At 39.5% G+C, this 25,498-nt stretch overlaps 1 protein-coding gene across 1 annotated transcript in view; it reads left to right on the top strand.

Moving 5' to 3' along the window:
- Nucleotides 1–25,498, top strand: part of RYR2 (ryanodine receptor 2) — a 721,598-nt gene that overhangs the window by 300,226 nt on the left and 395,874 nt on the right. Inside the window, exons 8-10 of the mRNA XM_067710999.1 lie at nt 1,676–1,788; nt 10,151–10,250; nt 10,959–11,055. Coding sequence (XP_067567100.1) covers nt 1,676–1,788; nt 10,151–10,250; nt 10,959–11,055 — 310 coding nt within the window. The remainder of the gene's footprint in view (nt 1–1,675; nt 1,789–10,150; nt 10,251–10,958; nt 11,056–25,498) is intronic.

Genomic DNA, 25,498 nt, shown 5'->3' with positions numbered 1-25,498 from the left:
TATAACTTGTTTTCATACATTGAGATGATTATATAATAGTGAAACCCACCAAACTAGGCAGTCTTTCACCCTACACCCATATGCTGCTCTCTTTTCCCCATTGGTCTCTACTTCTTCTGAATTACTGAACTATTTACTATATTTATCATTTGTTGTGTGCCTGCCTTGATCAGAATGAAACTCACAAGGCAGATAACTTTTTCTTCCTTATTTGTTGAGGTATCCCCAGCTACTAAAGCAATGATTGACAAATAGTGTGTGCTTTATCAATATTAGAGTGAATGAATGAAAAACTCCCTACAACTCTAAAAATGTGAGTTGAGTGGATGAAGATAAGGAATTCTGCAACATGACGTTCAAGTAAGAATATGGTTTGTGTAAGAAAAGCAGCTCAGGACATAGATTACATATTGCCTGTTAAATATGCTTAAGAAGTGTTATCTGCTGACTCATTTACTCATTTATGCAAAATGAATTGTTATTGAATGCCTACAGAATGCTAGTAGGAGCTGGGGAAACCCCAGTAAACAAAACATACAAATGCCCTGCTATCATGGAGTTTACATTTTGGCATTGGGCAATTAGTAAAGAAGCAAAAAAAAAAAAAGCTTTATGGAGAAATAATAAAGCTGGGCACAGAGAATGATAATTGTTAGATGACAGATATCACTAAAACGATTCCCATTTTGCAGTAGAACTTAAAGGTTTCAAAAGGAACTGTGAACAGATTGAAAAGTTGTGTGCTTATGTTTATATCCTAGGTGATGAGACTGAAGTATGGTTATATGGTTCATGAGGCGTATGCTTGACTTGTTCTACAAGAAATTATTTGATTTTATGTATACCCAGATATTTTCATAATGTATCCCAGAAAATTCTGTAGGATTCTCTACTATTTTACTCCTAGATTAATAGAAACTACCACATTTTAAAATAACACAATATTGTAAAATAAGGCACAGGATAGTAAAGCTTAGGGGACAATATTTTGTACCTATTTTGCATCAGCATCCCCCCAAAAGTAGAGGTTTTTTAAATTGTTATAATGCAACTGTCATGTCACAAAAACCCAAATCCTTTTGAAAATCAAGTGGCAAACTAGATGTTAATAGGAGAGAGCAGTGTGAGCAGTGTAACAACATGTGACTGTGTAAGGAGCGAAGTTGGATCAGCGTGGCTGGTGAAATTGGCCTTGTCTTAGCATAAATAAACATCCTTTTAAAGCAATTCTTAGTGGGGGAAAGAGACACCAAACTTCCCCTAATGTCACAGCCCGTTTCTATGAGAATAGTCTTTTCATGTCAGTATGTCTTCCTCCCTCCCTCTCTCCCTCTTTCTTTCTTCCCCTTTTTTTCTAATTTTTATTGGGGTATAGTTGATTCACAATGTTCTGTTAGTTTCTGCTGTACAGCAAAGTGAATCAGTTATACATATACCCACTATTTTTTTAGATTCTAAGCTAATTTGGCCTAATTCTTTTTGATTTTCATGGTCTAAGAGATGAATTTGCGTTCTATTTCAAATTTCTGACGTTTGTGTGAATAGGACAGTTTCATTTTAAGAAGACTGATTTTGAGGACTTCATTTCCCTCTTGTATGTTGGAGTCTCTGGCAAAGAATATCGAGTTTGAAACTGAGGCATTTCTCTGTGTTTCACATTTCAATCATTGTGCAGGTGAAGCTTGTTGGTGGACCATCCATCCTGCCTCCAAGCAGCGCTCAGAAGGAGAAAAAGTACGGGTTGGAGATGACCTCATCTTAGTTAGTGTGTCCTCCGAAAGGTACTTGGTAAGTGTGCAAAGGCGGATCATGTAGTTGGTGATATGATAAGTGACAGGTCAATAGAATGATCTTTTTAAAGCTGAAATTGCAAATTATCTAGGAAAATTGCTTAGAAACAAGCCTGTATCTCTATTTGATGAATTATACATAACTCCCTAAGTAGAAGAATAATGTGACAGGTGTGGAAGTGTGGCTTACCAGGATTATTTAGACAGGCTTCCCTCATGCCCTTGATATGTAAGTTCGTGACATCGATAGTGCCTGTTCTTCGATTATTTTATTAACAGCATGTAAATGCAGTCCAATCAGGAATTTGAAATTCCATGGACTTTATTTTGCGCCCAATAGAAGGCTATATTAATGAGGCTGTGATTACCTATTTTGATATTTATGAAAGCAGATTATTATGTGAGGAACACTTGTCATGCTAAGAAAGGAGAAATAAAATAAAAAAATGGTTTAATTCCCTCACTGACATTGCATTGTTTCAAAGAGAAAGGGCTAGAAATGGGAGATTGAAGAAAGAAGTTTATGCTTAATCATTGAAGGTATTTTTTACTTTTGTGGTGAGGCCAATATCTAACTTCTGTAGTAAATTATATTTTTGCTAAAGAATAATCATATGCAGAATTTCGCAGAATATTGAAATCAGTGGAAGTGTGAAGGGTGTCAGTGAAAGTATTCTTTCTATTTTAAGGTTGAGAAAGCAAAGAAATATAAAATATGGTATTATAAACTTTACATGAATATCCACATTAAAAAATCCCAGACATCATAGTGGATGATGATTGAAACAAAAGTCAGAACTAGAGCATCATTGCAGTTAAGCTCATGCTAGTTTATAGAAAGTGTATTCCTACTGCCTTAAATCAACATATTGTGTGTAGTTGTTTTAGAATTAAGTAAGTAGTTGGTACCCTTGGGCTCTGTGAACGTGGAAATAAGGTGGGTCTGGGGGTGCTTTGAGTCAGTTTTTGCTTACCAACACAGTTCCAATTTTGAAACATTTCTAGGAAGAAGGGTGTGGTTTTACTTGCTTTGAGGGAAGAGGTAATGATGAAGACAGGAAAGTGGTGAAACAGGGCCTTGTGTAACTGACAGGAACTATTAAATTAAATGGAACATCTAATGGTGCAGAGCTAAAGGGAGGCTTGGAGCATCTCTCCCCTCTTGTCTCTTAAGCATTGTAGGTGGAATCAGGCACCACGCACATTTCTAGGACAATCCAAGGTGTCAGCTCATCAAATAAGCATTTATTGAGCCCTTGCTGTGTGCCTGTGCTGTATATGTGAAGGTGATGTATTTTGATCGGGAGATAAACATTTCGAGTTGTAGTTTTACTTGGAAACCAATAGCAGTAATAAAAATAATTCATGCATGCTTCTTAGTATATAAATTCTACACATATCTTATTTTGATTTGGACAGAAGTATGCATGTTTTTGCTGTATCACTTGTTCTTTCCACTACACAGCAGAGTTTATTTGACAGGATGGTATCATTATGCACAGAAGAAGGAGAAAATTCAGAATCTCACTGAGGCCAGAGCTTATAGCATCAGTTCTACCAGCAAATTCCTGAGTCACTTAATTCCCTGAATTCTGGCTTCCGCACTTGCAAAATGGTGCTGATTCTCCCTAGCACCACAGTTACCGTGATGAAGCAATGAGATGATGGATTTTAAAGATGCTTTGAATTAAAGAACACTGTACAAACATTGGCAGTAATTGTAATGCCTGAGGTGCCCCTTCTGTTACTTAGGGAAATAAGTAAACCTCATGATTAATTACATTCACAGATAATTTTCAAGCTACATTTTTTTTTTTTTTTTTTTTGCGATACATGGGCCTCTCACTGTTGTGGCCTCTCCCGTTGCAGAGCACAGGCTCCGGATGTGCAGGCTCAGCGGCCATGGCTCACGGGCCCAGCCGCTCTGCGGCATGTGGGATCTTCCCAGACCGGAGCACGAACCCGCGTCCCCTGCATCGGCAGGCGGACTCTCAACCACTGCGCCACCAGGGAAGCCCTCAAGCTACATTTTAGCCAACTTATTTAAGTTCCTTTTCTGATACCCTTTTATATAGAGCTCCAGATAGTAAGCCAACCAGATTGTTAAAATTTCACTTTTATTTGATGATGAAGTCAGTGAGTTTAGTGATCATCTGTATAGACCTAGCATATAGTAGAAACCACAGGAATGACCAAGGACAGATTACACATGGCTTCCAGCCTCAAAAAAAATAGTGGAAAAACCAAACCAAACCCATGGAACTGCAGGAGAGTATCGTGAGACAGTAACTAAGTGTTAGGGTTTAGGTTAGAGATGCTGAAGGATGTTTCTGTGGGTGTAGGGATAGTTAATTATTACCTCACATTTCCACTGTGAGTCATTAGTAGTGAGAATACAGAGTATTATGTTCACGGATTCAAGGACCTACATGGTACTTAGTGAGAAGGATCTGGAGGAAGTGAGAGGGCAAAAAGCGAGGCAGTAAAAGACATTGGACTAAACAGCAGCAGCTGGAATAATCCTCGTACTGAAGCTGAATAACTGAAAATTGGGCATATATATATATATATATATATTGTTTATTGGTACGGAGCCTGCTAAGCATGAGCCTGGGCCAATCATATAACCTCTTCAAACCCTCAGTTTCTTCATCTGCAGTATGGGGGTAATAGCCTAGTTCACAGGGATATTAAGAGGATTGAATGCTTAATCCAGACAACACTCTTAGCTCTATGAATGGCACATATAAAAATTGCTTAGTGAATTGTTATCACAATTTACCCAGGAGATTTGTGCCTCTTAAGAACTGTAGATATTTAACCAGAAGAGGAGAAAGTTGGGAAGTGAGAAGTGAAGAGACCGTTACAGTTGATTTTAAATAAAGGGCTATCATGTGAAAGCCAGATTCATATTCTGAGAAGATGCTGACATGGTTAAAAATGAGTAAGAAATACGGCTGAAAACACATCCGTTAAAACTAACTACTAAAAGTAAACACGTCCTGTCATTGACTTTGTAACTTTTCATTTGTTAGTGTCTGTTGGCCTTTGATCTAATATCTCTTCAGGAACAGTGATGGTTAAGCTACGTTTGAACTATCTAATTGTGCATTTGCTGCTCTAATCAAGCTTACAACTATTGGGATGCTAAATTGATTAAAACGGATTGAAGGATTGATTTTCACTCTGTCCTCTGCGGAGGTGTCCTGTGGACTGTGCTGGGCTCCCGGAGCCCAGGCCCCACCTAGGATGCTCTGCCTTTTTCTGCTTTATGTGATGAACCGTGTACATGATTTCTCAGGAATAAAGGGTTTTATCTCCAGAAAAGGTTGTAAGCCACTCATCCAAATAATGTCTTTTCTAATCTTGCTGTTTCATATTCTAATATGAAATGATATTCTAATCCTCTTTTCAGGAATATCTAAGAGGAAGAAAAAATCCTTTGACCCATTGGAACGACTTATTTTTTTCTTTTAAAGGAGGCTTTATCAAAGCAGCTTAAATATAAGAGAAAGATACAATTTAAAAGAGAGGAAATTTGGTCAAATAGATATTACTGTGAATCTCTTTCAGACTAAACGAAATAAGGTAAAGCACGCAAAATAATTTTTACTTGTGTTAGAAAGATATAAAAATCACCATGGTATGCACAAGAGTTTTCAACACGTGGATTGGATTTCTCTCATTTGAAACATTGATTTTTGAATAATTTTCTCTGTCACCTATAGAAACGGACAGATTTTTAAAAAAAATTTTATTGGAGTATAGTTAGTTTACAATGTTGTGTTAGTTTCAGGTGTATACCATAGTGAATCAGTTATACATATACATATATCCACTCTTTTTTAGATTCTTTTCCCATATAGGTTATTACAGAGTATTGAGTAGAGGTCCCTGTGCTATACAGTAGCAGACAGATTTTTAAAATCCATGAAAATATTACCAAACAACTGTCTAAAAGTAAATTAGGAAAAGCAAAACCCCACAATCTAAAAAGTGATGAAAAAATGCTTAAAAGAAAGCTATTCTAGGGCTCAGAAAAATTTACTTCTCTCATACCCACCTCTGAATTTCCAATAAATGCTAGGTGTTCTGATTGCATAGTAAGTTACCGAACTCCCTCAAGTTGCTTAAAAATACTGATAGCTAAAAAGACAGTGATCATAAATATTTTCAAGCTCTTCATCGTATCAACCAATTTGTTTATTTATTTAAACATCTTTATTGGAGTATAATCGCTTTACAATGGTGTGTTAGTTTCTCCTTTATAACAAAGTGAATCAGCTATACATATACATATGTTCCCATATCTCTTCCCTCTTGCGTCTCCCTCCCTCCCAGCCTCCCTATCCCACCCCTCTAGGTGGTCACAAAGCACCGAGCTGGTCTCCCTCTGCTATGCGGCTGCTTCCCACTAGCTATCTGTTTTACGTTTGGTAGTGTACATATGTCCATGCCACTCTCTCACTTTGTCACAGCTTACCCTTCCCCCTCCCCGTGTCCTCAAGTCCATGCTCTATAGTAGGTCTGTGTCTTTATTCCCGTCTTACCCCTAGGTTCTTCATGACCTTTTTCTTTTCTTTTTTTTTTTTCTCTTAGATTCCATCCAATTTATTTTTTATTTATTTACCTTGAGCCTTTTTTTTTTCCTCTCTGTGGCTCAGGTGATGGAATCATAGACTGTTCCATTTGGAAAGAACATCTTGTCCCTCGTTTCTTTCTCAGAATAAAAAAGTGAAGTCTGAGGGGTGATGTATCTTGTTTACTTGTGTTCCCTGTCACTGGAGGATCATTTTTCTCGTGTGTTGCATCACCAGGGCCAAGTGCCTGACACTTAATATAAGAGAAATAAATGAGTGAATAGATGCATCAGATAAGGGTTGAATTCGGATATTCTTAGAAATTCTTGTGCCTTGGACCTTTCGGACAGTCGGAGAAAGCTTACTGACTCTGTTTCATTATCTTTTAAAATGTATGAAATATATACACTGGATTACAAAGGAAACTAAAAGTATCAAAGTGGAGTCCAGGTTGAGAACTCCTGGGAGGTGATTTATAATAATATCTTTTCTATTCCTGAGATTTCGTACTTCTATCATATAAAGCCTTGTTACTCAAAATATGCTTCTTGGACCAGTGGCCTTGGTTGGCCCCCCTTCACACCTCCTGAATTCAAATTTGCCTTTTTTTGACAAGATCCTCAGATGATTTGTGTGTCCATGAGAACTTGAGAGTCACTAACATGAGAATCAAGGTGATAGGAGAGAGCAGATCACTCCCCAAAGTGCCTGCAGTGCTCCTGGTGGGTGTGTAAATTTTAGAGCAGTTACATATTTCAGCCTAAGGCCAGCTTTGCTTTCAACCTCTGACAACATCTGTTTGGGCTTTAAGGATAACCCATCTTAGTTAGTGTCAGTAACTGAAATTGTTACTGCATTCTGAATATTTACCATCACAAGCCTGTGTGGTTCTTACTCAGATTTCCCTTTGTTGCTTAAGTGGCAAAATTAAATAGAAGCGTCCAAAATAGTTATGCCTAGAGAATATTTTCTTGAGAAGAGTGGACATGATTTAGATAACTTTAAATGATGTAATATGATCTTAAGGACTTTTTTTTTTACTTTCTCCAACAGACTGAAATTTTCCTTTTTTTATGGTTATATTTATTGTGTACCTTTAGGCTTAGATATGATTTGAAGATTGCATTTTCGTCCTCCCCCCTCTTCCCATTGTTTTTTCACTGCAGTAGCTCCTTATTGCTTATAAGGTCCTTGATCTGACACCTGCTTTGTCTGCAGGCCTATCTTTCACTCTCTTTCTAAGTATATGCTGTAAGCCCCAAAGATGAAACTCTCTGCTGTGCTGTATGTTCCCGTATCTCTGCCCCTTTGGGTACCATTTCCCTTATTAGAGCCTACAGCACCAAAAAAGCCCAGGTCACTTACAATTACAAGGTTTCTGGTGTATTAAGAATGAAAATCTCCAAAGTACTTTAAAAAAGTTTTGGTATTTTTAAAAAAAATCTACACTTAGCGCATTAACATTATTAATACACATATGCAAATTCAGTGTATGTACAAACTTTTGGAGACAGCATCTCTAAGTATATAAATGTGACGCTCAGGCCAAATGATCCTACTGGCTCTTCAAATGCCTCGTCCCCCGTGGAACCCTGTCTCTCCTGTGGAAATAGCACCTGTCCTGAAGCCCAGGACAATGAACTGTGTTCCAGTTAGGCTGGTCCAAGTGTTCTTTTCTCTCAATTCCTGTAGCAGTTTGATTACAATTCAGCTAATATTTTCAAAACACTGACTCACAGCATTTTGTGGATATATTTTACTTACCTTTCTAGCTTACGAGCACCCTCATGGTGGGGAATGTGTTCTATTAATGTTTAGCACAATGCTTTATACGTAGTATATTCAATGAACAAGGATGAATGAACAAATCTATTTATCGTAATATGGCATGAGCTTTCACTTGAATTCAAAAGTAAAAATATAAGCATTGGTATTTTGAATCGTCTTCTGATGGTTTGATAAAATCCATATGGTTTTACAGGTTTCTTTTTTTTTTTTTGGTGTGTTTGTGCTGTTATTTTGGCTCAGGTCATTGAAATAGGAACATTTAAGGAATAACTTAAAATATTTTTTTAAAGTTTATCCTACTTTGATTTTAAAGGTTTGGTTCACTTCTGCACATACTTCTTTATTGAGTAACCTTGCTAGATGCTAGGGATACAGTTGTGAGCCTGTGTCAGCTTACAAGAGGGAGAATAAAAAATACACTAAATGATCCCATTGTGATAAGGGCTATGAAGAAAAATATATTTTTCTTGTTTGTGGAAGCAGATGGCATATGATTTATTTGTAAATAGTTAAAGAGTTTTAATATATTAGGGAAGAAATTAATTCAATAAAGACATCTTAGCCAGATTTTTGCATAAGAATGACAAGTCCAGGTAGAAAGGAGGTCGTAAAAAAGACAGACAGCTGGTTGAGATGGGAGAGGGGTAAGCAGGTTATTGCTAAACCTGAAGCATCCACTTTCAATCTTATCGATTGGAAAGTTGCTGATAAGATAATTACATATATGTCAAATGTCACAAATGTCTTGGGTTTTGTTTGTAAGAGAAAGAAAACGAAATGCCTCCCTATGCTGGTGACATGAGATTGGTATATTTAGGCAGAAGAGACCTTTGGATGTTGAAAGGCTTGTGGCATATACCAGTGTGCTTCTGCATGCCGTGACTGCTGTTTGTCTAACTAGGAAGGTCAGATATCTGGGAAAGTTCTAGTGCAATTGAAGTCTTTAAAAGCTTAGGCTGGGGCTTCCCTGGTGGCGCAGTGGTTGAGAGTCCGCCTGCCAATGCAGGGGACGCGGATTCATGCCCCGGTCCGGGAGGATCCCGCATGGCGTGGAGCAGCTGGGCCCGTGAGCCATGGCCGCTGAGCCTGCGCGTCCAGAGCCCGTGCTCCGCAATGGGAGAGGCCACAGCAGTGAGAGGCCCGCGTACCGCAAAAAAAAAAAAAAAAAAAAGCTTAGGCCGTCATCAGCGTTGGAAAGTGTTGCAGGAACATTCTAGGAATATTGGTGATGTTTACTCAGATGACTGCAAGAAAAAAGGTGGTTGTTCTTTGCATGTTTGAAATTCTAGCAGCAGCCAGGTAATGGTTAGTGAAATAAGCAAGTCATTTGTCTGTACTCATAATTTTGTTTTTCTTTACTTATCATTTCAGAACTCATCAATGATGGCTCTCAAAGGTGTGAAATATGATGTTCTTTTAATACATTTGACTTAAGAAGGAACATCTGAGATTTGTAATGTCTGAATTTTGAAGGACATGTATTGTCTTGGTTTTTGATACCTATTAGGGAATATCGCCATCTAATAGCTATTACATCAGATTGTAGATAAAAGTTCCTAAAGGACCCCATGAAACTAACACATTTGTCCAGTAGGTTTAACCTACTTCATTGTCAACACACTGTCACAGTGTGATAGGTAAAAACTTAATTATAATTTTAATGATAAGGGCCTACTATCTGTACAAATTTGCCCATCAATAAGCCTTTAAAACGAAATAGTCTGTTTTCACAAATAAATCTATTTTATTTGTGTTTTCGGATTAGTGGCTTAAGTTGTAACTCTTAGAAGGAAGCTGAAAAATACCTAAAGTCAAATATAAACTCCAATTTTTTTCCTACTAGTCTCTTCATTTTTGAGTGACGGGATTGCAATGGAGGCTCTCTGTGGACAGTCCCACGTTGGCAGCATTCAGTTTGAGTTTCCAGAAGCACTTCTGTGTTGAGACTTACCCAGAGCCTGTAGTGATGGCCTTCTTTTGCTTCTGATGCAGCACTTGTCTTATGGCAACGGCAGCCTGCACGTGGACGCCGCTTTCCAGCAGACCCTCTGGAGCGTGGCCCCAATCAGCTCAGGAAGTGAAGCAGCCCAAGGTGAGAACTCCACTTCCATTAGGGGGCTGGTCCCCCATGCAGAGTTGGCAGTCATCTTTGGGATTGTGATAATGAGTAAATTCATTAGAGCTGTTGGTGTCAAAATATTCTGTAATGCAGATACATAACATTTAAGAAACTCATTTGAATTGCTATTTAAAAGTGAAGTTTGTGTGAAGGTTTATCTCCTCTTATTTTTATGCTGCCGTCAGCTTTAGTTTATTTTTGTGTGTGTTTTACATGCTAGCTTTCTAGGGGTGATTTTCTCCAGTGTTTTGGCCTCAGGGTATTGCTTAGGCAGGCTACTGTCAAGATTTCTCATCTTCCAGGGTGTGTGACTTAGAACTGGATCACAGCAGTGCTTGTACATCAGGGCTTTCCCAGGAAATATCTGTGTGTTCTGGTTGTTCTCACTTATGTAAGTTCAAATCTGAGCCTATCCAGGCTTGCATGTTTAGTGGAGGGTTTTATGAGGCTGAGGTCATGTATAATCGTGGGAACATCACTAACTGTGGGACTTGGGAACCCAGGGCTCAGAGGTGGCAGGCAGGTGGCACCATCCGTCTCTGTGATTTTGGCCAGGTACTTAAGCCTTGCTGGACTCCTGTGTCTCTGTCTAGGAACATAGGAGATTGGAGCCAATGATCTGTTCAGCTGTCAACATCTGATGATGACAGTTCAAATGTGACTGCGTTTCAATCCTTCTAGGGTATCTGATTGGTGGTGACGTCCTCAGGTTGCTTCATGGACACATGGATGAATGCCTCACGGTCCCTTCAGGAGAACACGGTGAAGAGCAGCGAAGGTTGGTACCTGAGCCCAGCGCCTTGAGCCTTGCATTTTCTTGTTTTGATATAAGTTTTGTAAATTAAGGATTTGTCTGTTCAGGCCATTAGCGTAAGAGAAAGTGGGCCACTGTCATTCATCTGTCCACTGAAGTGATCCATTGCTGGCCTCCTCTGTAGTTTTTTTCTCATGTATGGTTTTGACTACCTATGAATAGAGTTGCAGAAAATTCTTGTATAATTAAAACATGGTGAGAAGCAGTGAATACAGTAAACTGAGTGGGAGGAATGAACACATTCACTTACTTAAACCTTTGTGAAATGTTCGTTCGTTTTGATGAATCCTCTTTCTGGAATGTTTAGTCTCCAGTTCAGTTTCAGACTTCTCAGATTGCCCAGAGGTTTAGGACCTTTTCCTGTTACCTCCCATTTACTGAGATAGATAATAAAATGGAGCACTTTCCCTAATATTTTATGTGATTTTAATCTCTCTTATGTTAATATTATTTGGCATTGGGCCAAGATGGCAGTAGCCTGGATCATGGGGAAAAGTGCACAAATAATCCAAAACCATAAAAATATTGAGGGTGATTTGAATGTTCCATTTTGCCTCACCAATTAATGGATGAATATGGTAAGTGCAATGCATAAATAAGCGATTATTGGGACAGAACGCATGACCCGGGTGATTTATTACGTGGCTTTAAGTCTTTTAGTGGAGGTTTCTCGTCATATTAGCGTATCACTTAGATAACTATTCTTGATAAATATTTATTTTTGTAGTTTAAAGAAAGATACAGAGAACATTTAGAAAGTTAGTACTTCTTTAATTAGCTGTTTAACCTTGGGAAGAGTCACTCTGAGACCTGGGTACTAGTCTTACCTCTCCCCAGGTAGACCTAGCTTATGGTGAAGCATGAAATGCAGAGCCTCAAAAAATGCCCTAAACGAAAAGTGCTGCTTTTAGTAGGTTAGGAAGAAGATGTTAATGGTGTGTTGATAGGGTTTATAGAAAAGATGAGACGGAATTCAAAAGACGGTTTATCTGAGGAATTAATTCCAAACAGAAGACTCAGAGGGATGCAGTGCATACTGGGAATTGCAGTTATTCCCCACTGATGAGGGGCAGGGTGGAGGAAGCATGGAAACTAGACATGGAAACTTGGTCAGCTTTTTTTTTTTTTTTCATCTTTATTGGAGTATAATTGCTTTACAATGGTATGTTAGTTTCTGCTTTATAACAAAGTGAATGAGTTATACATATACATATATCTCCATATCTCTTCCCTCTTGCGTCTCCCTCCCTACCTATCCCACCCCTCTAGGTGGTCACAAAGCACCGAGCTGGTCTCCCTCTGCTATGCGGCTGCTTCCCACTAGCTATCTATTTTACGTTTGGTAGTGTATATATGTCCATGCCACTCTCTCACTTTGTCACAGCTTACCCTTCCCCCTCCCCGTATCCTCAAGTCCATTCTCTAGTAGGTCTGAGTCTTTATTCCCGTCTTACCCCTAGGTTCTTCATGACATTTTTTTTCCTTAAATTCCATATATATGTGTTAGCATATGGTATTTGTCTTTCTTTTTCTGACTTACTTCACTCTGTATGACAGACTCTAGGTCCATCCACCTCACTACAAATAACTCAATTTTGTTTCTTTTTATGGCTGAGTAATATTCCATTGTATATATGTGCCACATCTTCTTTATCCATTCATCTGATGATGGATACTTAGGTTGCTTCCATGTCCTGGCTATTGTAAATAGAGCTGCAGTGAACATTTTGGTACATGACTCTTTTTGAATCATGGTTTTCTCAGGGTGTGTGCCCAGTAGCGGGATTGCTGGGTCATATGGTAGTTCTGTTTGTAGTTTCTGAAGGCTCATTAGTGCCATTCCCACGGGTTGGCTGTTACCCTGAGATGGTTGGGAAGGAGTGTGTGGGGAGGGGGTGACGTGGTCAGGTCTCTTTGAAAAGAGTGTCTCTGACGAACAAGAAGAACTTAGATCGGAGGTGGAGAGATTCTGGAGCAGGGAAGCCAACTCGGAGAAGGCCGATGAAGTCATTTATGTGAGAGCAAAGGAGAAGCTTATCCTGGAGAGTGGCCGTTAGAATAGGACAGCCTGGCCCAGAAACATTTCAGGTCAGATTGACTCGTTAAAGGATGAACTCTATGTGGTCGGTGAGAGAATGTATCAGATTTAAGGGCAAGAAACTCCCTAGAGTTTCTGACTCTAGGGAAGAGAGATGGTGTTAAAGATTGTAGGAGATGGACAGATTTGATACAAAGGACTGAGTGAGATTTTGGACACTGGTGAGTACAGAGGGTCTATGGGAAGTGAAATAAAGGGTCGATGGGAAATTGGAATTTTTGAGTCTTTAACTTACACAAAGCTTGGGTTGGATTTAAATCACAAGTGCACAGGGGGTAGTTGAAAGAAGGGGAGCCCTAGGTAGAGAGGGAGGAACAGTGACTAGAGTGTTATGTTTAGCAAGTTGGGCATTGCTTTACAGGGCTGCAAAGCCTTGGAATAGACTAACTAGAGAGGAAGCTGAGGATGGAATCCTAGATAAGGCTGATATTTAGGAAGCTGACAGGTGAAGAAAAGGCACAAGAGAGGCAGAATGGTAGTTAAGTGGAGAGCCAGGGAAGTTCGTTATGGAACCCAAAGGCTTGGGGTGTAGGTGCGTTCAGTGATATAATATCATCATCGAGACTTAGGAGCAGAACGAGGTTGTGCCATAGTCTTTTGAATCTTTAGTCTCTGACTTGTTAAACGAAACACTTGCAACGAAGTGATTCTTTGAGCCCACGTGCTCTTTCTACAGACACTGTAGAGATTTGTAATTAAGAGAATGGGCTGTAGACCTGGGTTTGGGCCTCGCCTCTGCCACTAACAGTTGTGTGACTTAATTTCTTTAAACATGATTTTTCTCCTCTGTGAAATGCAGCTTAAATGTTAGCTGTTACTTCATGGGATTGTGGTGAAGGTTCAGTAGGAAAATGCATGTAAAACCTTGATGCATATGAAGAGATCAACAAATGTATTATTGTTGTTGTTATCTTATCACTATCGTTTAGACAGAAGAGCAGCGTTTAGTCAGATATGGGAACGTTTGAGGGACCCTGGGCATGCGGGTGAAAGTATGGTAGAGCGTAGGTTTTAGGGGAAGAGACGCTAAACTGTATCAAAGAAAACCCTCTTCTGTTTTGAAATGAATGTGGTAGGTGAGAGGTGGGGAAGGGCTCCTCCTTCTTGCTAAGCTCTAGAAGCCAGGAATGGATGAGCATAGTTTTTAACAGTTGGGTTTTTTCATTTCCAAATGAGAATATTCAGCGTCGGATAGATGCCGGATTTCTTAGACTAAGCTCGCGGGCAATGACTGCAGTTTTCCACCTCTCCTGCACATTAGAGAGCCTGTATGTTAAAGACGGGTTTTATTAAAAATGGTACTTACAGAGCAGATTTCCTGCTAATTGGTTGTTTTGGGGGGATGGCTTTTATTTGTTTTATTAATTTTAATTTTATATTGGAGTATAGTTGATTTACAATGTTGTGTTAGTTTCAGGTGTACAGCAAAGTGAATCAGTTATACATATACATACATCTATTCTTTTTCAGATTCTTTTCCCATATAGGTTATTACAGGATGTTGAGTAGAGTTCCCTGTGCTATACAGTAGGCCCTTGTTGGTTATCTATGTTATATACAGTAGTGTATATATATTAAGCTTAACCTCCTAATTTATCCTTCCCTGCCGTCTTTCCCCTTTGGTAACCATAAGTTTGTTTCCTAAGTCTGTGAGTCTCTTTCTGTTTTGTAATAAGTTCATTTGTGTCATTTTTGTAGATTCCACATGTAAGTGATAGCGTACAGTATTTGCCTTTCTCTGTCTGACTTACTTCGCTTAATATGATCATCTCTCCTGCTGGTTGTTATTACATTGCTGTAATTCTTTACATTGCTGGTTATTACAGAGAAAACTAGGGGAAATGTCAAAGACAGTTTGGTATTGGTCTGGGTCCGCTTTCCCATTGCATGCATACTGAAGGCTGCCCTGTCCCGCGTCCTGTATTATTCTTGATTTAATGTTACTCATTTCTGTGTCAAATTAATCTCAATATGTATTCAGATCAACACATTGCAGCTCTTTCTAGGTAGTGATGTCAGTAAGAACACATCCTTAGTGCCCCTTGTACGGCGTGTTTACACGGGTGAAATTAGATTAAAATGGATGTCAGACTTGACATGCCTCATGACATCCCTTTCTCCCTCATGACTTGAGGGAGAAAATGAGTCAGAAATAGGCAACAGGAGCCTGAGGGATGTTGCTTAAGACTGAAAGTTATCTATGTCTTGATTACACAGTGAGATTGAACAATTTTTTGCATGTAATGATAAAAGTAATTCCTTAAATTTTACATTTATAGAGCCCTTTATTCCTTCAAGTCTTCTTAATATCAGTGTGTAGAAATTTCTTTATCTTCCCCTGTCCTCACGCTAAGTCCCTTCAGTGTCTTACAGAATGAGGGGAAGGCAAAGGACGGTACAGCCAGGAGGCAGCCTTTCTTTAATTGATGTGAATCTGTATTGGGGGAAAAACGCATAGTGATAACCTTAAAAATGTATTTTGATTCATTTTTTAAAAAGAAGTAAAAATAATTTGACTTTCTGAGAGCTGGAGAAGTTCCAGGGAAATATATAAAGATTTCTTTTAACTCATAATTCTTCACACTAATTATGATCTGGCTACACTCAATTATATTCTGTTATTAAAGCTAAATAACTAAAGTCAAATCAGGTTTGTTACAAGAAGTAGTGGAATTGATTAAGGAGATGGCCAGAAGTGACAGTTGCTTCTGAGTAATTTAGGACCATTTTGGTCGTAAATGCTGGGTTAGTAAGTGGATTTGTCAATCTGCTCATGCCTCCTTCCCATGACAGGTTTTGAATATACATAATAGAACTATAATTGTAGCAGGTGAAAATGCAGTTCAGTGATGGGTACTGTAGTTCTAGATACCGATGCAGTGATCTTCTATTAGTATTATTTTATAATCTGTTTTACGGAAGTATAGTTGATTTACAATGTTGTGTTCGTTTCTGCTGTACAGCACAGTGATTCCGTTATACATATATACACATTCCTTTTCATATTCTTTTCCATTATGGTTTATCGCAGGATATTGAATATAGTTCCCTGTGCTCTACAGTAGGACCTTGTTGTTTATCCATTGTATATGTAATAGTTTGCATCTGCTAACCCCAAACTCCCACTCCATCCCTTCCCACCATCCCCACCCACCCTTGGCAACCACAAGTCTGTTCTCTCTCTGATGAAGTGATCTTTAACTACCTCTTCACACTTAGATCTGGATATGTATGTGGTCTCCTGTGCATTGTCATGGGAGTGTTAACCAGACCCCCAGAATGAAGAGCATATATTGTCCCATTCAGTTAAGTGGAACTGAATTGGAGAATGAAGCCTACCAAAGTTAAATTAAACATATATTTTCCCCACACTTCCTGCTCATGTTGCTTTTACGGATTGAACTCTGACATGTTCGTGACGGAAAGCATCACTGTGGTTTTATTTTAAATTTCTTGAGATTTTTCCAGAAAGATGTGTGACTCTAAAATTGCCAGTATACAACTGGTCTAAACAACAATAAAAGTCGTAAAATTATCATCTATAGACGTTGTGAGCAGGCGGGGGAAAGGGAGAAATGCACGGAACGTTAACTGTAGAATTGTAATTTCTTTGTTCTTTTTCAAACTTTTCAAATAGTGAGATGGGATAAATTAAGGAGAAACAAGTTCTGCTACTTGGCAAGAGATCTGTCGGATGCCACACAGCTTTTAAATTATTGCTTTAAAAAAAGATTTCATTCTGGAGCCTTGAAATTTGATTATCAGTTTTCATTTCAAGCATGAAGTCTTTTCTGTGGGGAATGTTTTCTGTTCTAGATTCCTTAAGATTGCACCTTATTACTTCCATCCGTTTTTACGGAATACAATAAAATGTCAACAAAGGCATTTACTTTATGTGCACACACGCTTACTAATGGATTAACTATGCACTACCTGAATTAAGTATGTCATACTTTTAAATTAATAAGTTTTAAGAAAGATGAGTTAGGGGAGTGTTATTCAGAATTATTATGTGAGATCTCTGATGTGGAAACCGGTATTAGGGGAACGTTTTTTGAAAAGCATCATTTGTATGTTAAAACAGTTTTTACCACATAGCTCATAGGTAATTTTATTCATTTAATAAAAATCTGTGGAATGACCACCATGTTCTGAGTGCTGGGGTTGTTAGTATCTAAAAAGATACAAAGTCTCTTTTCTCAAGGAGTTTACATTCTAGTGGGGATATGTAACAATAAAAACTTAAATATGCTTGTTTATAAGTGCACACACATACCCATGCATGCATAGATAAAATACACCTGATGGTGTGTGTGTGTGTTTGTGTGTGCGCGTGTGTGTATGAGAGAGAGAGAGAGAGAGAGGGAGAGAGAGCGCAGGCAGGCTTGAGTGTGGATAGAGAAGTTGTCCTGTTTCCATCTTACCAGGCATTACTCTTGGCATATACTTGCTCTGTCTTGTTCCTTTCAAACTCAGGACCATTAAGTCATTGTTTCTGACAGTGTCTGGAAATAAATGCTACATTTGCTTTCCAGAATGTGACTCAGCAGGCGAAAGCCATGCCGTATGTATGCATGACGATAGTTTTGCCTTCACGCCCCTTTTAATATTATGATTCAATGAGCTTTACTTGTGAATAATTGATAAGGCATGAGATGGGTTTGATCTAATGAATTAAGTGTCTCTGTCTGGCTTAGAAGGAGAGGCGTGGTTTATGTCTACGTACACAATCGGATGACTAATACCCCGCAGGGTTTGTATGCCCTCAGTCACCTACCTCGGCGCAAGCTTCTGAGCCTGCGCTGTTTTACTCCAAAACGGTCAAGTTACCATATAAGAACTTTTCTTCCTTCTCTTCGTGTCCTGTGTATACCTCTTTAGCCTGCATCTGGGGCTAGGACAGGTTTCCCAAATAGTTTTGCTACAAGAGTAGGCACATGAAGGAGAGCTATTTTTTTCTTCTTTGCCTCTTCTCCCTGGAGAGAGATGCAGTCTTTCCCCTAAACTTAACCTCCCTGCTGATTGCAGAGAGCACCCTGGCCTTGCTTCAGCCTGTCATCATTTAGCAGCCTGACTTGGTCTAGAGCCGCTCTCTCAAGGAACGACTGGGCTAGAAGGCACTGTTTTCCAAAATACAAGCTTTGAAGGCAAAGGATTAAACATATTCACAGAAATTGGAGCCCCCGGATAAGAGTAAAAATGAAAAAAAAGCCAATTGAGGTGTTGGATGCACTGAAAATGAGTGACTGGCAAGAGACAATAGATTAAAAATCAACACTGAGAAAGAGAAATCTCCCAGTTATTTTCTCAGTGAAAATTTAAGACCGTTTTTACTGGTCCACGTTTAGTTTCTTAACTTAATCTAGGTGTAAGCAATATCTTTCAGGAAGAAAAGAAAAGCTTCCTCTTTTTTAAATTTCCAGATTCCTTTGTGGCTGTGTTATATTCCCTATGGAGTGAAAAGTAAAAGTAGCAAATGTTTGTTGTTGTTTCTCTGCTCTAGTCCTAGTTATATGACTCTTTAATATGGATTCGGAGTGTAAGGATGTTACTGTTTTTAATCCACGATTATTCGTTTATATTTTATGCAGACATGACATCTCAAAACATACTGATCTTGGGTGGCCTCGGCCTGCGAGGCTTGAAGCGGGATTTCAGTTCCCGGCCAGAGATTGAGGTTGGGCAGCGGCAGTGAGAGCGCCGAATCCTAATCTCTAGACCCCCAGGGACCAGTGGCCAGTGACAAGGCCCTGGCCCATCAGCTGCGTAGAAATGAATTTCCACATAGAGGTGGAAAGCAGGGAAGCAAGTACAGTGTTTATTAGGAGGAAAAAGAGTACAGTACGTGTGGATAGCCACACGGGTGGCTCAGAGAGAGAGAGTCGCACCCTTGTGGTAGTTTGAATCACTGTTATGGGGCATTTCTTCCGGATTTCCTTTGACCAGTCATCTTGCTTCGCCTGGTTCTGAGTCCGTATTTGGTCTACCTCAGGGTCCTCCTCTGTGTGCGTGCACATCTCTTAGCCAAGATGGATTCTAGCAAAGAGGCTTGTGGGTAGTTGGCATCACTTACTGTGGGGTGGCGCCGCCTCCGTTTTTGACCTCCAAGGAGCCTTTTTGTGCGTGTGTAGTCAGGAAGGTCTCCTTGGCTTCGAGGATGAGGAATATGTGGTCTTTTATCTGGGCAGGGCCCAGCCTCCTCTATCATCCTGCTTTTATGGAGTTTCTGCTGTTACGGAGTTTCTGTCCACAGGGGAGAAACTGCTCAGCCTGAGGCCCATCCGTGTCCTGTCTCAATACCTGTTTCCCCTTGTGCAGCAACTTGAATAGAAATATCACAGACTCAGTCCTGAGTAAATATGTGATGCTCCTCCAAGTGTTGCACAGGCATATACTTTTGATTTCTCTGATACTATGAAGAGGTTCCTGGGAGCTTGCCTGGGGCTTAGCTGCTCAGCCACTCTCTTAGGCCCTTACGTAGTAGACTGGTGTGCAAGCAGAAATCCTACTGAGAAAATGTGTAAACTGAAACACTTATAATTTCTCTCGGCAATAATCTTTTAATCCTGGGTCTATTTTTCAATTCCTTTAATGCTTATTGAGGGCTTGTATGTTCTAGGCATTTCGATGTGTGCTGGCTATAAAAAAATGAGATCGTAGAAAATGTATCTTACTATTCTACTCGTTGAGGAGGATTAGACAAGGAGGAATCTGTGCTGACCTTTGATTTTGAGGTGATACTTCCGCCAGCCTGTAAGTTAGTAGAACAAACTTCTCTTCCCCAGAATTGTTTGGAACCTGCCATTCAGTATCAACTCTCAATGGAAATGGTGTGTGAGTAATTTTTCTGTTTTTCAAAGGATTCATAGGTGAATCCTCAACATCCAGGGTCTGGTAACACATTACCACACGGAACTTAATTTGGTTGAGGACGTGTTGGTAGTAGAATTGTCTGTGTCTTTAACTGCCCCAGGGAAATGGCATATATCACATACTGCCATTTATTATCTTTACTGGTGTGTGTGTTCATCTCTTCTGTTTAGTTTTCAGCCAGGATTGTATCATTCATTTCTGTACCCCTTTCATAGAGTGACAAATATATGGGAATCTGCACACAAATGCTGATTGTTTTGTGTTTGTGAAAGAAATTAATGGAGGAAAAAAGTCATGCACTTCCTTGTAGGTTGTTTAAGGAGAGCAGTGGGATGCATGCATTGAGAACCGCTGTGGTTAATTCAGAGGGGTTTGAGGTCCCCGTTTGTAGGATTTCAGTGACTCCTAAAAGATTATTGTCTGCTTGCGATTCCAGGAGGGGCAGAAACCAGCCGACCAACCTGAATGAACAGAACACTATTTTGAGGCCTATGAGTCCCACATCCCTGGCTAAGAGCCTTCTCTATTGGAAGCATCTTGACTTCACGTCACTCCACAGGGAAGAATCCCTATTCCTACAGCAGGAGCCTGAGCCTTGAAGACAGTGATTTAAACAAACTGGTGGGGTGGTTTGTGGGTATTTTGACAGTATGATGTATGTTATGGATTTTTTCAGAGAAAACTCACATACTTGCCAACATGCCAAACTTTTGCCTGCGAGGGAATTTTTGTGATGTTAACGTATGTTTTCTCCCAGTATTTTTCCTATTATTTTTCTCCACTTAAGCAGCTAGCAGTCCCAGTGCACTTTTCTCCTCAGGGGAGGTTTGAGAGTTGGCAGAAAGCTGAACTTTTCTAGAAGGCACTTCCCTTCCTGACTTTTATTCCCTAAAGACTAAATCCAAGGAGGTTGTTATGCTTAGTGTCTTGCACACAGGGAGAGAGAGGTTCCCTCTGACAGAAAAAGAAGAGAAGAAAGGATTTTGCCACAGACTCAGAACACACTCACATGGAGCAAATGGACGCCCATACGCCAAAAATATACGAACCACAGCCCAGACCTCACACTTTACATGAAATCTAATTCAGATGGATCATGGGCTTAAATGTAAAACATAAAACTATAAAGCATTTAGGAAAAAATCTTTGAGATCATAGAGTTTATAACTTGACATCAGAAACATGTCCATGAAGGGAGAACATTAATAAATTGATCTCATCAAAATGAGAAAATTTTATTCTGTGAAAGTCCCTGTGAAGAGGATGAAAAGATAAGTTATAGACTGGCCAAAGATATTTGCAAATCATATGTCCAACTAGGGACAAATAATCTGAAAATACAGAAAGAACTCTCAAAGCTCAACAGTAGCAAACAACCTAATTAGAAAATGGGTGCAAAACATGGACGGTGGTTTCACTGAAAGGGCATACAGATTGCAAGTAAGCACAGGGAAAGATGTTCAGCGTCAATAGCGATGGTGGAAATACAAGGCCACCAGGTGCTATCACTACACACTTATCAGAATGGCTAAAACAAAACAAAATACTGATAACCAAATGTTGGTGAGGATGCAGGGAAACTGGATCGCTCATAAATTGCTTGTAAATGGTATAGCCGCTCTGGGGAACATTTTGACAGTTGCTTAAAAAACTAAACATGCACTGCCATACGACGTAGCAATTGCATTTCTGGGTGTTTATCTCAAAGAAACAAAAACTGTGTTCACAAAAATACGTCTTCACAAATACTTAGTGTAAAGCAGCTTTATTTGTAATAGCCGAAAACTGGAATCAGCCCAGGTGTCCTTCATCCAGGGAATGGTTATCCAATCTGCAGTACAACCATAGCATGGGATGCTGCTTGGCAATAGAAAGGAACGGCCTATTGATACATAACAGTTGCGATGGATCTCCCGGCGGTTATGCTGAGTGAAAATTGTCAATCCCAGAAGATCACATACTGTGTGAGTCCATGTTTATAACATTTTTGAAATGAATCTTAGAACTGGAGGACGGATTAGTGGTTATCCAGGGTGAGGGAAGCAAGAGAGGGGAGCGAGAGGGAGGTAGGTTTAGTTAGAAAAGGGCAATGTGAGGCATCCTTGTGGTGTAGGACCTTTACAATGATGGGGTTCCAGGAAGTTACCCAGTTAATAAAATGGTGTAGAATTTAACACGCACACACAGACACATACTCAAATGAATATAAGCAAAACTGGAGAAATTTAATAAGATCAGGGGATTGTATCAAAGTCAATATCTTCCTTGAAAAACCGTTTTATATATATATATTCAATTACATATGTATGTAACTTGAATATATGTGTAGTTACATATATGTGTAACTATTATACTATAGTTTTAAAATATAGTTACATATATAATAGTACATATATAGGTAACAGTTACATATATATGTAATACATAGTTACATGTATATGTAATAGTTACATTACATATATAACTATTAGTTACATATATATTACATATATAATAGTTACACGTGTAACTATTAAGGTTATGTATATATGTAACTATTATATTAGGGTTGAAAAATATTACTATTAAGGGAAACCAGACAGATGTTCAAGGGATTTTTCTATATTCTCACAACAGCATGTGAATCTATGGTTATCTTAAAAAAATTGTTTTTAAAGCATTCATAGAGACTGGGGAGGGAGCAGAGTTTTCTGAGTTCCACTTTCAGGCTGACCAGTACTCTGCTCCCTGAGAACTTGCTACTCCCCATTTCATCCTGGCTTATCAGGAGGTGGCAAGACTCAGAGGGCAGTGGCTGTGGGGTTTTTCACTTGAGCAAAATGTTCTGAGCCTCTCAAGTAAATGGAAAGCATCAGCCCTCAGACTGGACAGGAGCATGTGAGTAGAGCCCTGCGCTTAGAAGATCTAACAAATGAACTGGGCTGACTCCCCAAGGTCCGAGATTACTGTACTACTCCAGCAACAATAATAAGTGCTTGAGGGCTTCCCTGGTGGCGCAGTGGTTGAGAGTCCGCCTGCCGATGCAGGGGACATGGGTTCGTGCCCCGGTCCGGGAAGATCCCACATGCCACGGAGTGGCTAGGCCCATGAGCCATGGCCGCTGAGCCTGCGCGTCTGGAGCCTGTGCTCCGCAACGGGAGAGGCCACAACAGTGAGCGGCCTGCGTACCACAAAAACCAAACCAAAACAAAAACAAAACAAAACAAAATAAGTGCTTGAATTCCACACTAGCTTGATGGACTGAAAGTTGAAAATAATTGTATTTTAAAGAGAATTTTTTTAAGTGATGGTGATAACAATAGTAGATGAGTTATTCCAAGCCATGTTTCCCTCTGAGAAAAACCAAAAATCTGTTCAAAGATAATTGAGAGCTAAAAAAGTAGTGAAAATGTGTGGAGCCAGGTTCCCAAAATAGGAGACGGAGGAGTGAGTTCGGCATCTGAGGAAGCTGCTTCTCTCCAGGGGATTGCAGTGGCTGAGTGGCTCAGAAGTGGGGCAGAGCTGTTGGAAGCATCAGAGTGCAAGTGGATCAAAAGTGGTAGTACAAGACCCAGCAAAGAAGAGGCACTTTAGGAGGGAACTCAAAGAACTATACCCTTGAAGCAGTGAGGAACTGGAAATAGAGCAGCCCTTGCAAGTATTGAAACTCAGCCTCAAATAATATTAATTACCATTTGGATTAAGATGATGTGGGATTGCTGGTGCCCCTAGATTGCTTTACCTGCGAGAAGCAAAAGTACATCTTTGGGGGCTGGGGGACTAACACAAAGAACTCAAGTGATTTCTGTGTTTTACACATACTGTATCTAATAATCAAAATTAAACACGCTATTTTGTTTCAATCCTGACTGATGTACTGCAGCACGGTTCTGGCACCAACTCCCCAGAATTAATAGATCATACAGATTACGGGCTTTGTTCCCTACAAAACTGCCCTTATCTCAGACAACAGCCACAAGGAGAGGGGTGGTCCTCAGACCATCTGTACTGCTGTACAACTGGCTACAAATTTGGGGGTTCCCATAACCCCTTTAGATTTAAGAACTCAGGAAAGTGCTGTACTTACGATTACAATTTTATTATAAAGGATTACAAATCGGGCCAGATGTAGCTATGTATAGGGCGAGGTCTGGGAGGGTTTCAAATGTAGAGTTTCTTTTCCCTGTACCTGTGGATCAAGACCTCTTACCCTCCTGGCACATCATCGTGTCCATCATCCAGGAAGTTCAGTCAAGCTTGTGTCCTAGAGTGTTTTTCTTGGGGTTTTGTTATGTAGGAGTGTTTGAGCTCAATCATGTACTCAATTATTTAATTAATCTCTACCACACTTTCACTCCTCAGAGGTCAGGCTGGATCAAACTTCCAACCCTCTGGTCATCTGATTTGTCTTTCCAGCATGGCCAACCCTCTTACTGAAGCTATCTGGGGGCCCACGACGAGTGCCCCCATTACCGTAAATGAAGGTGTGATCTAAGAGGCTCATGAAAAACATAGTCTCTTACATCACTTGGGAAATTCAAGGGTTTAGAATCTCCCTTCTAGGAACCAGGGGCATGGGTCAGCCAGATTCTTTGTTATACAGCACAGGCATATAAGATAAGACCCACCTGAAAAGCAAAGGCAAACACACTATAGAAAAAGGCATACAGGTCATGGATACACAGATAATAGTGTTATCACAAGTAGAATTTAAAATATTTATGATTATTATCTAAGAATTAAAAGACCAGGTGAATAAATTTGGTGGAGAACTGGTAACTATAAGAAGGGGTCATACAGACATTCTAAAACTGAAAATTAAAATAACTGATATTAGAACAGATAGATTTAATATCAGCTTCGACATAGCTGAAAAGAGAATTATTGAACTGGAAATAATGTCAGAAGAAATATTCTGCCCTAATACTGAAACACTGATAGTCAAAAGATTGGGAAATATGAAAAAGAGCATACGAAATACATGGTAAGTAATGAATCGTCTATCATACATGTATTGGAGGTCCAAAATAAAAGGATAGAGAAGAGAAGGAGGCAGCAGGAGAAGGAAAGCAGGAGGGAGACAGAGAACAAGAAAAAGAGTGCTTGCAAGTACACAAGGCACAGGCAATGTTTAATACAGTTGCTTAAGAATTCTCCACAACTGACTAAGTATATCAAGCCACAGATTCAAGAACTATGAACCTTAAGTAAGACAAATGAAAAGAAACCACACTTACATCAGACTAAAAGTACTGAAAAGTAAACACAAAATTAAACACTTAAAAACGGATAGAAAAAAGACGTGATATCTTTAAGGGGACAACAGTAAGATTTACAGCTCACTTCAAGTAAGAGACAATTGGAGACATTGGATGTAAGCTTAAAAGTGCTTAAAGAAAGTAACTGCCAACCTGCCGATCTAGTAAAATGTGACATTTTTCAAAACAAAAGAAAAGC

This window comes from Pseudorca crassidens, chromosome 16, assembly GCF_039906515.1.
Source record: "Pseudorca crassidens isolate mPseCra1 chromosome 16, mPseCra1.hap1, whole genome shotgun sequence".
NCBI lineage: Eukaryota > Metazoa > Chordata > Mammalia > Artiodactyla > Delphinidae > Pseudorca > Pseudorca crassidens.
The sequence above is the reverse complement of the archived record's forward strand: the minus strand, read 5'-3'. Positions and strand labels throughout refer to the sequence as shown.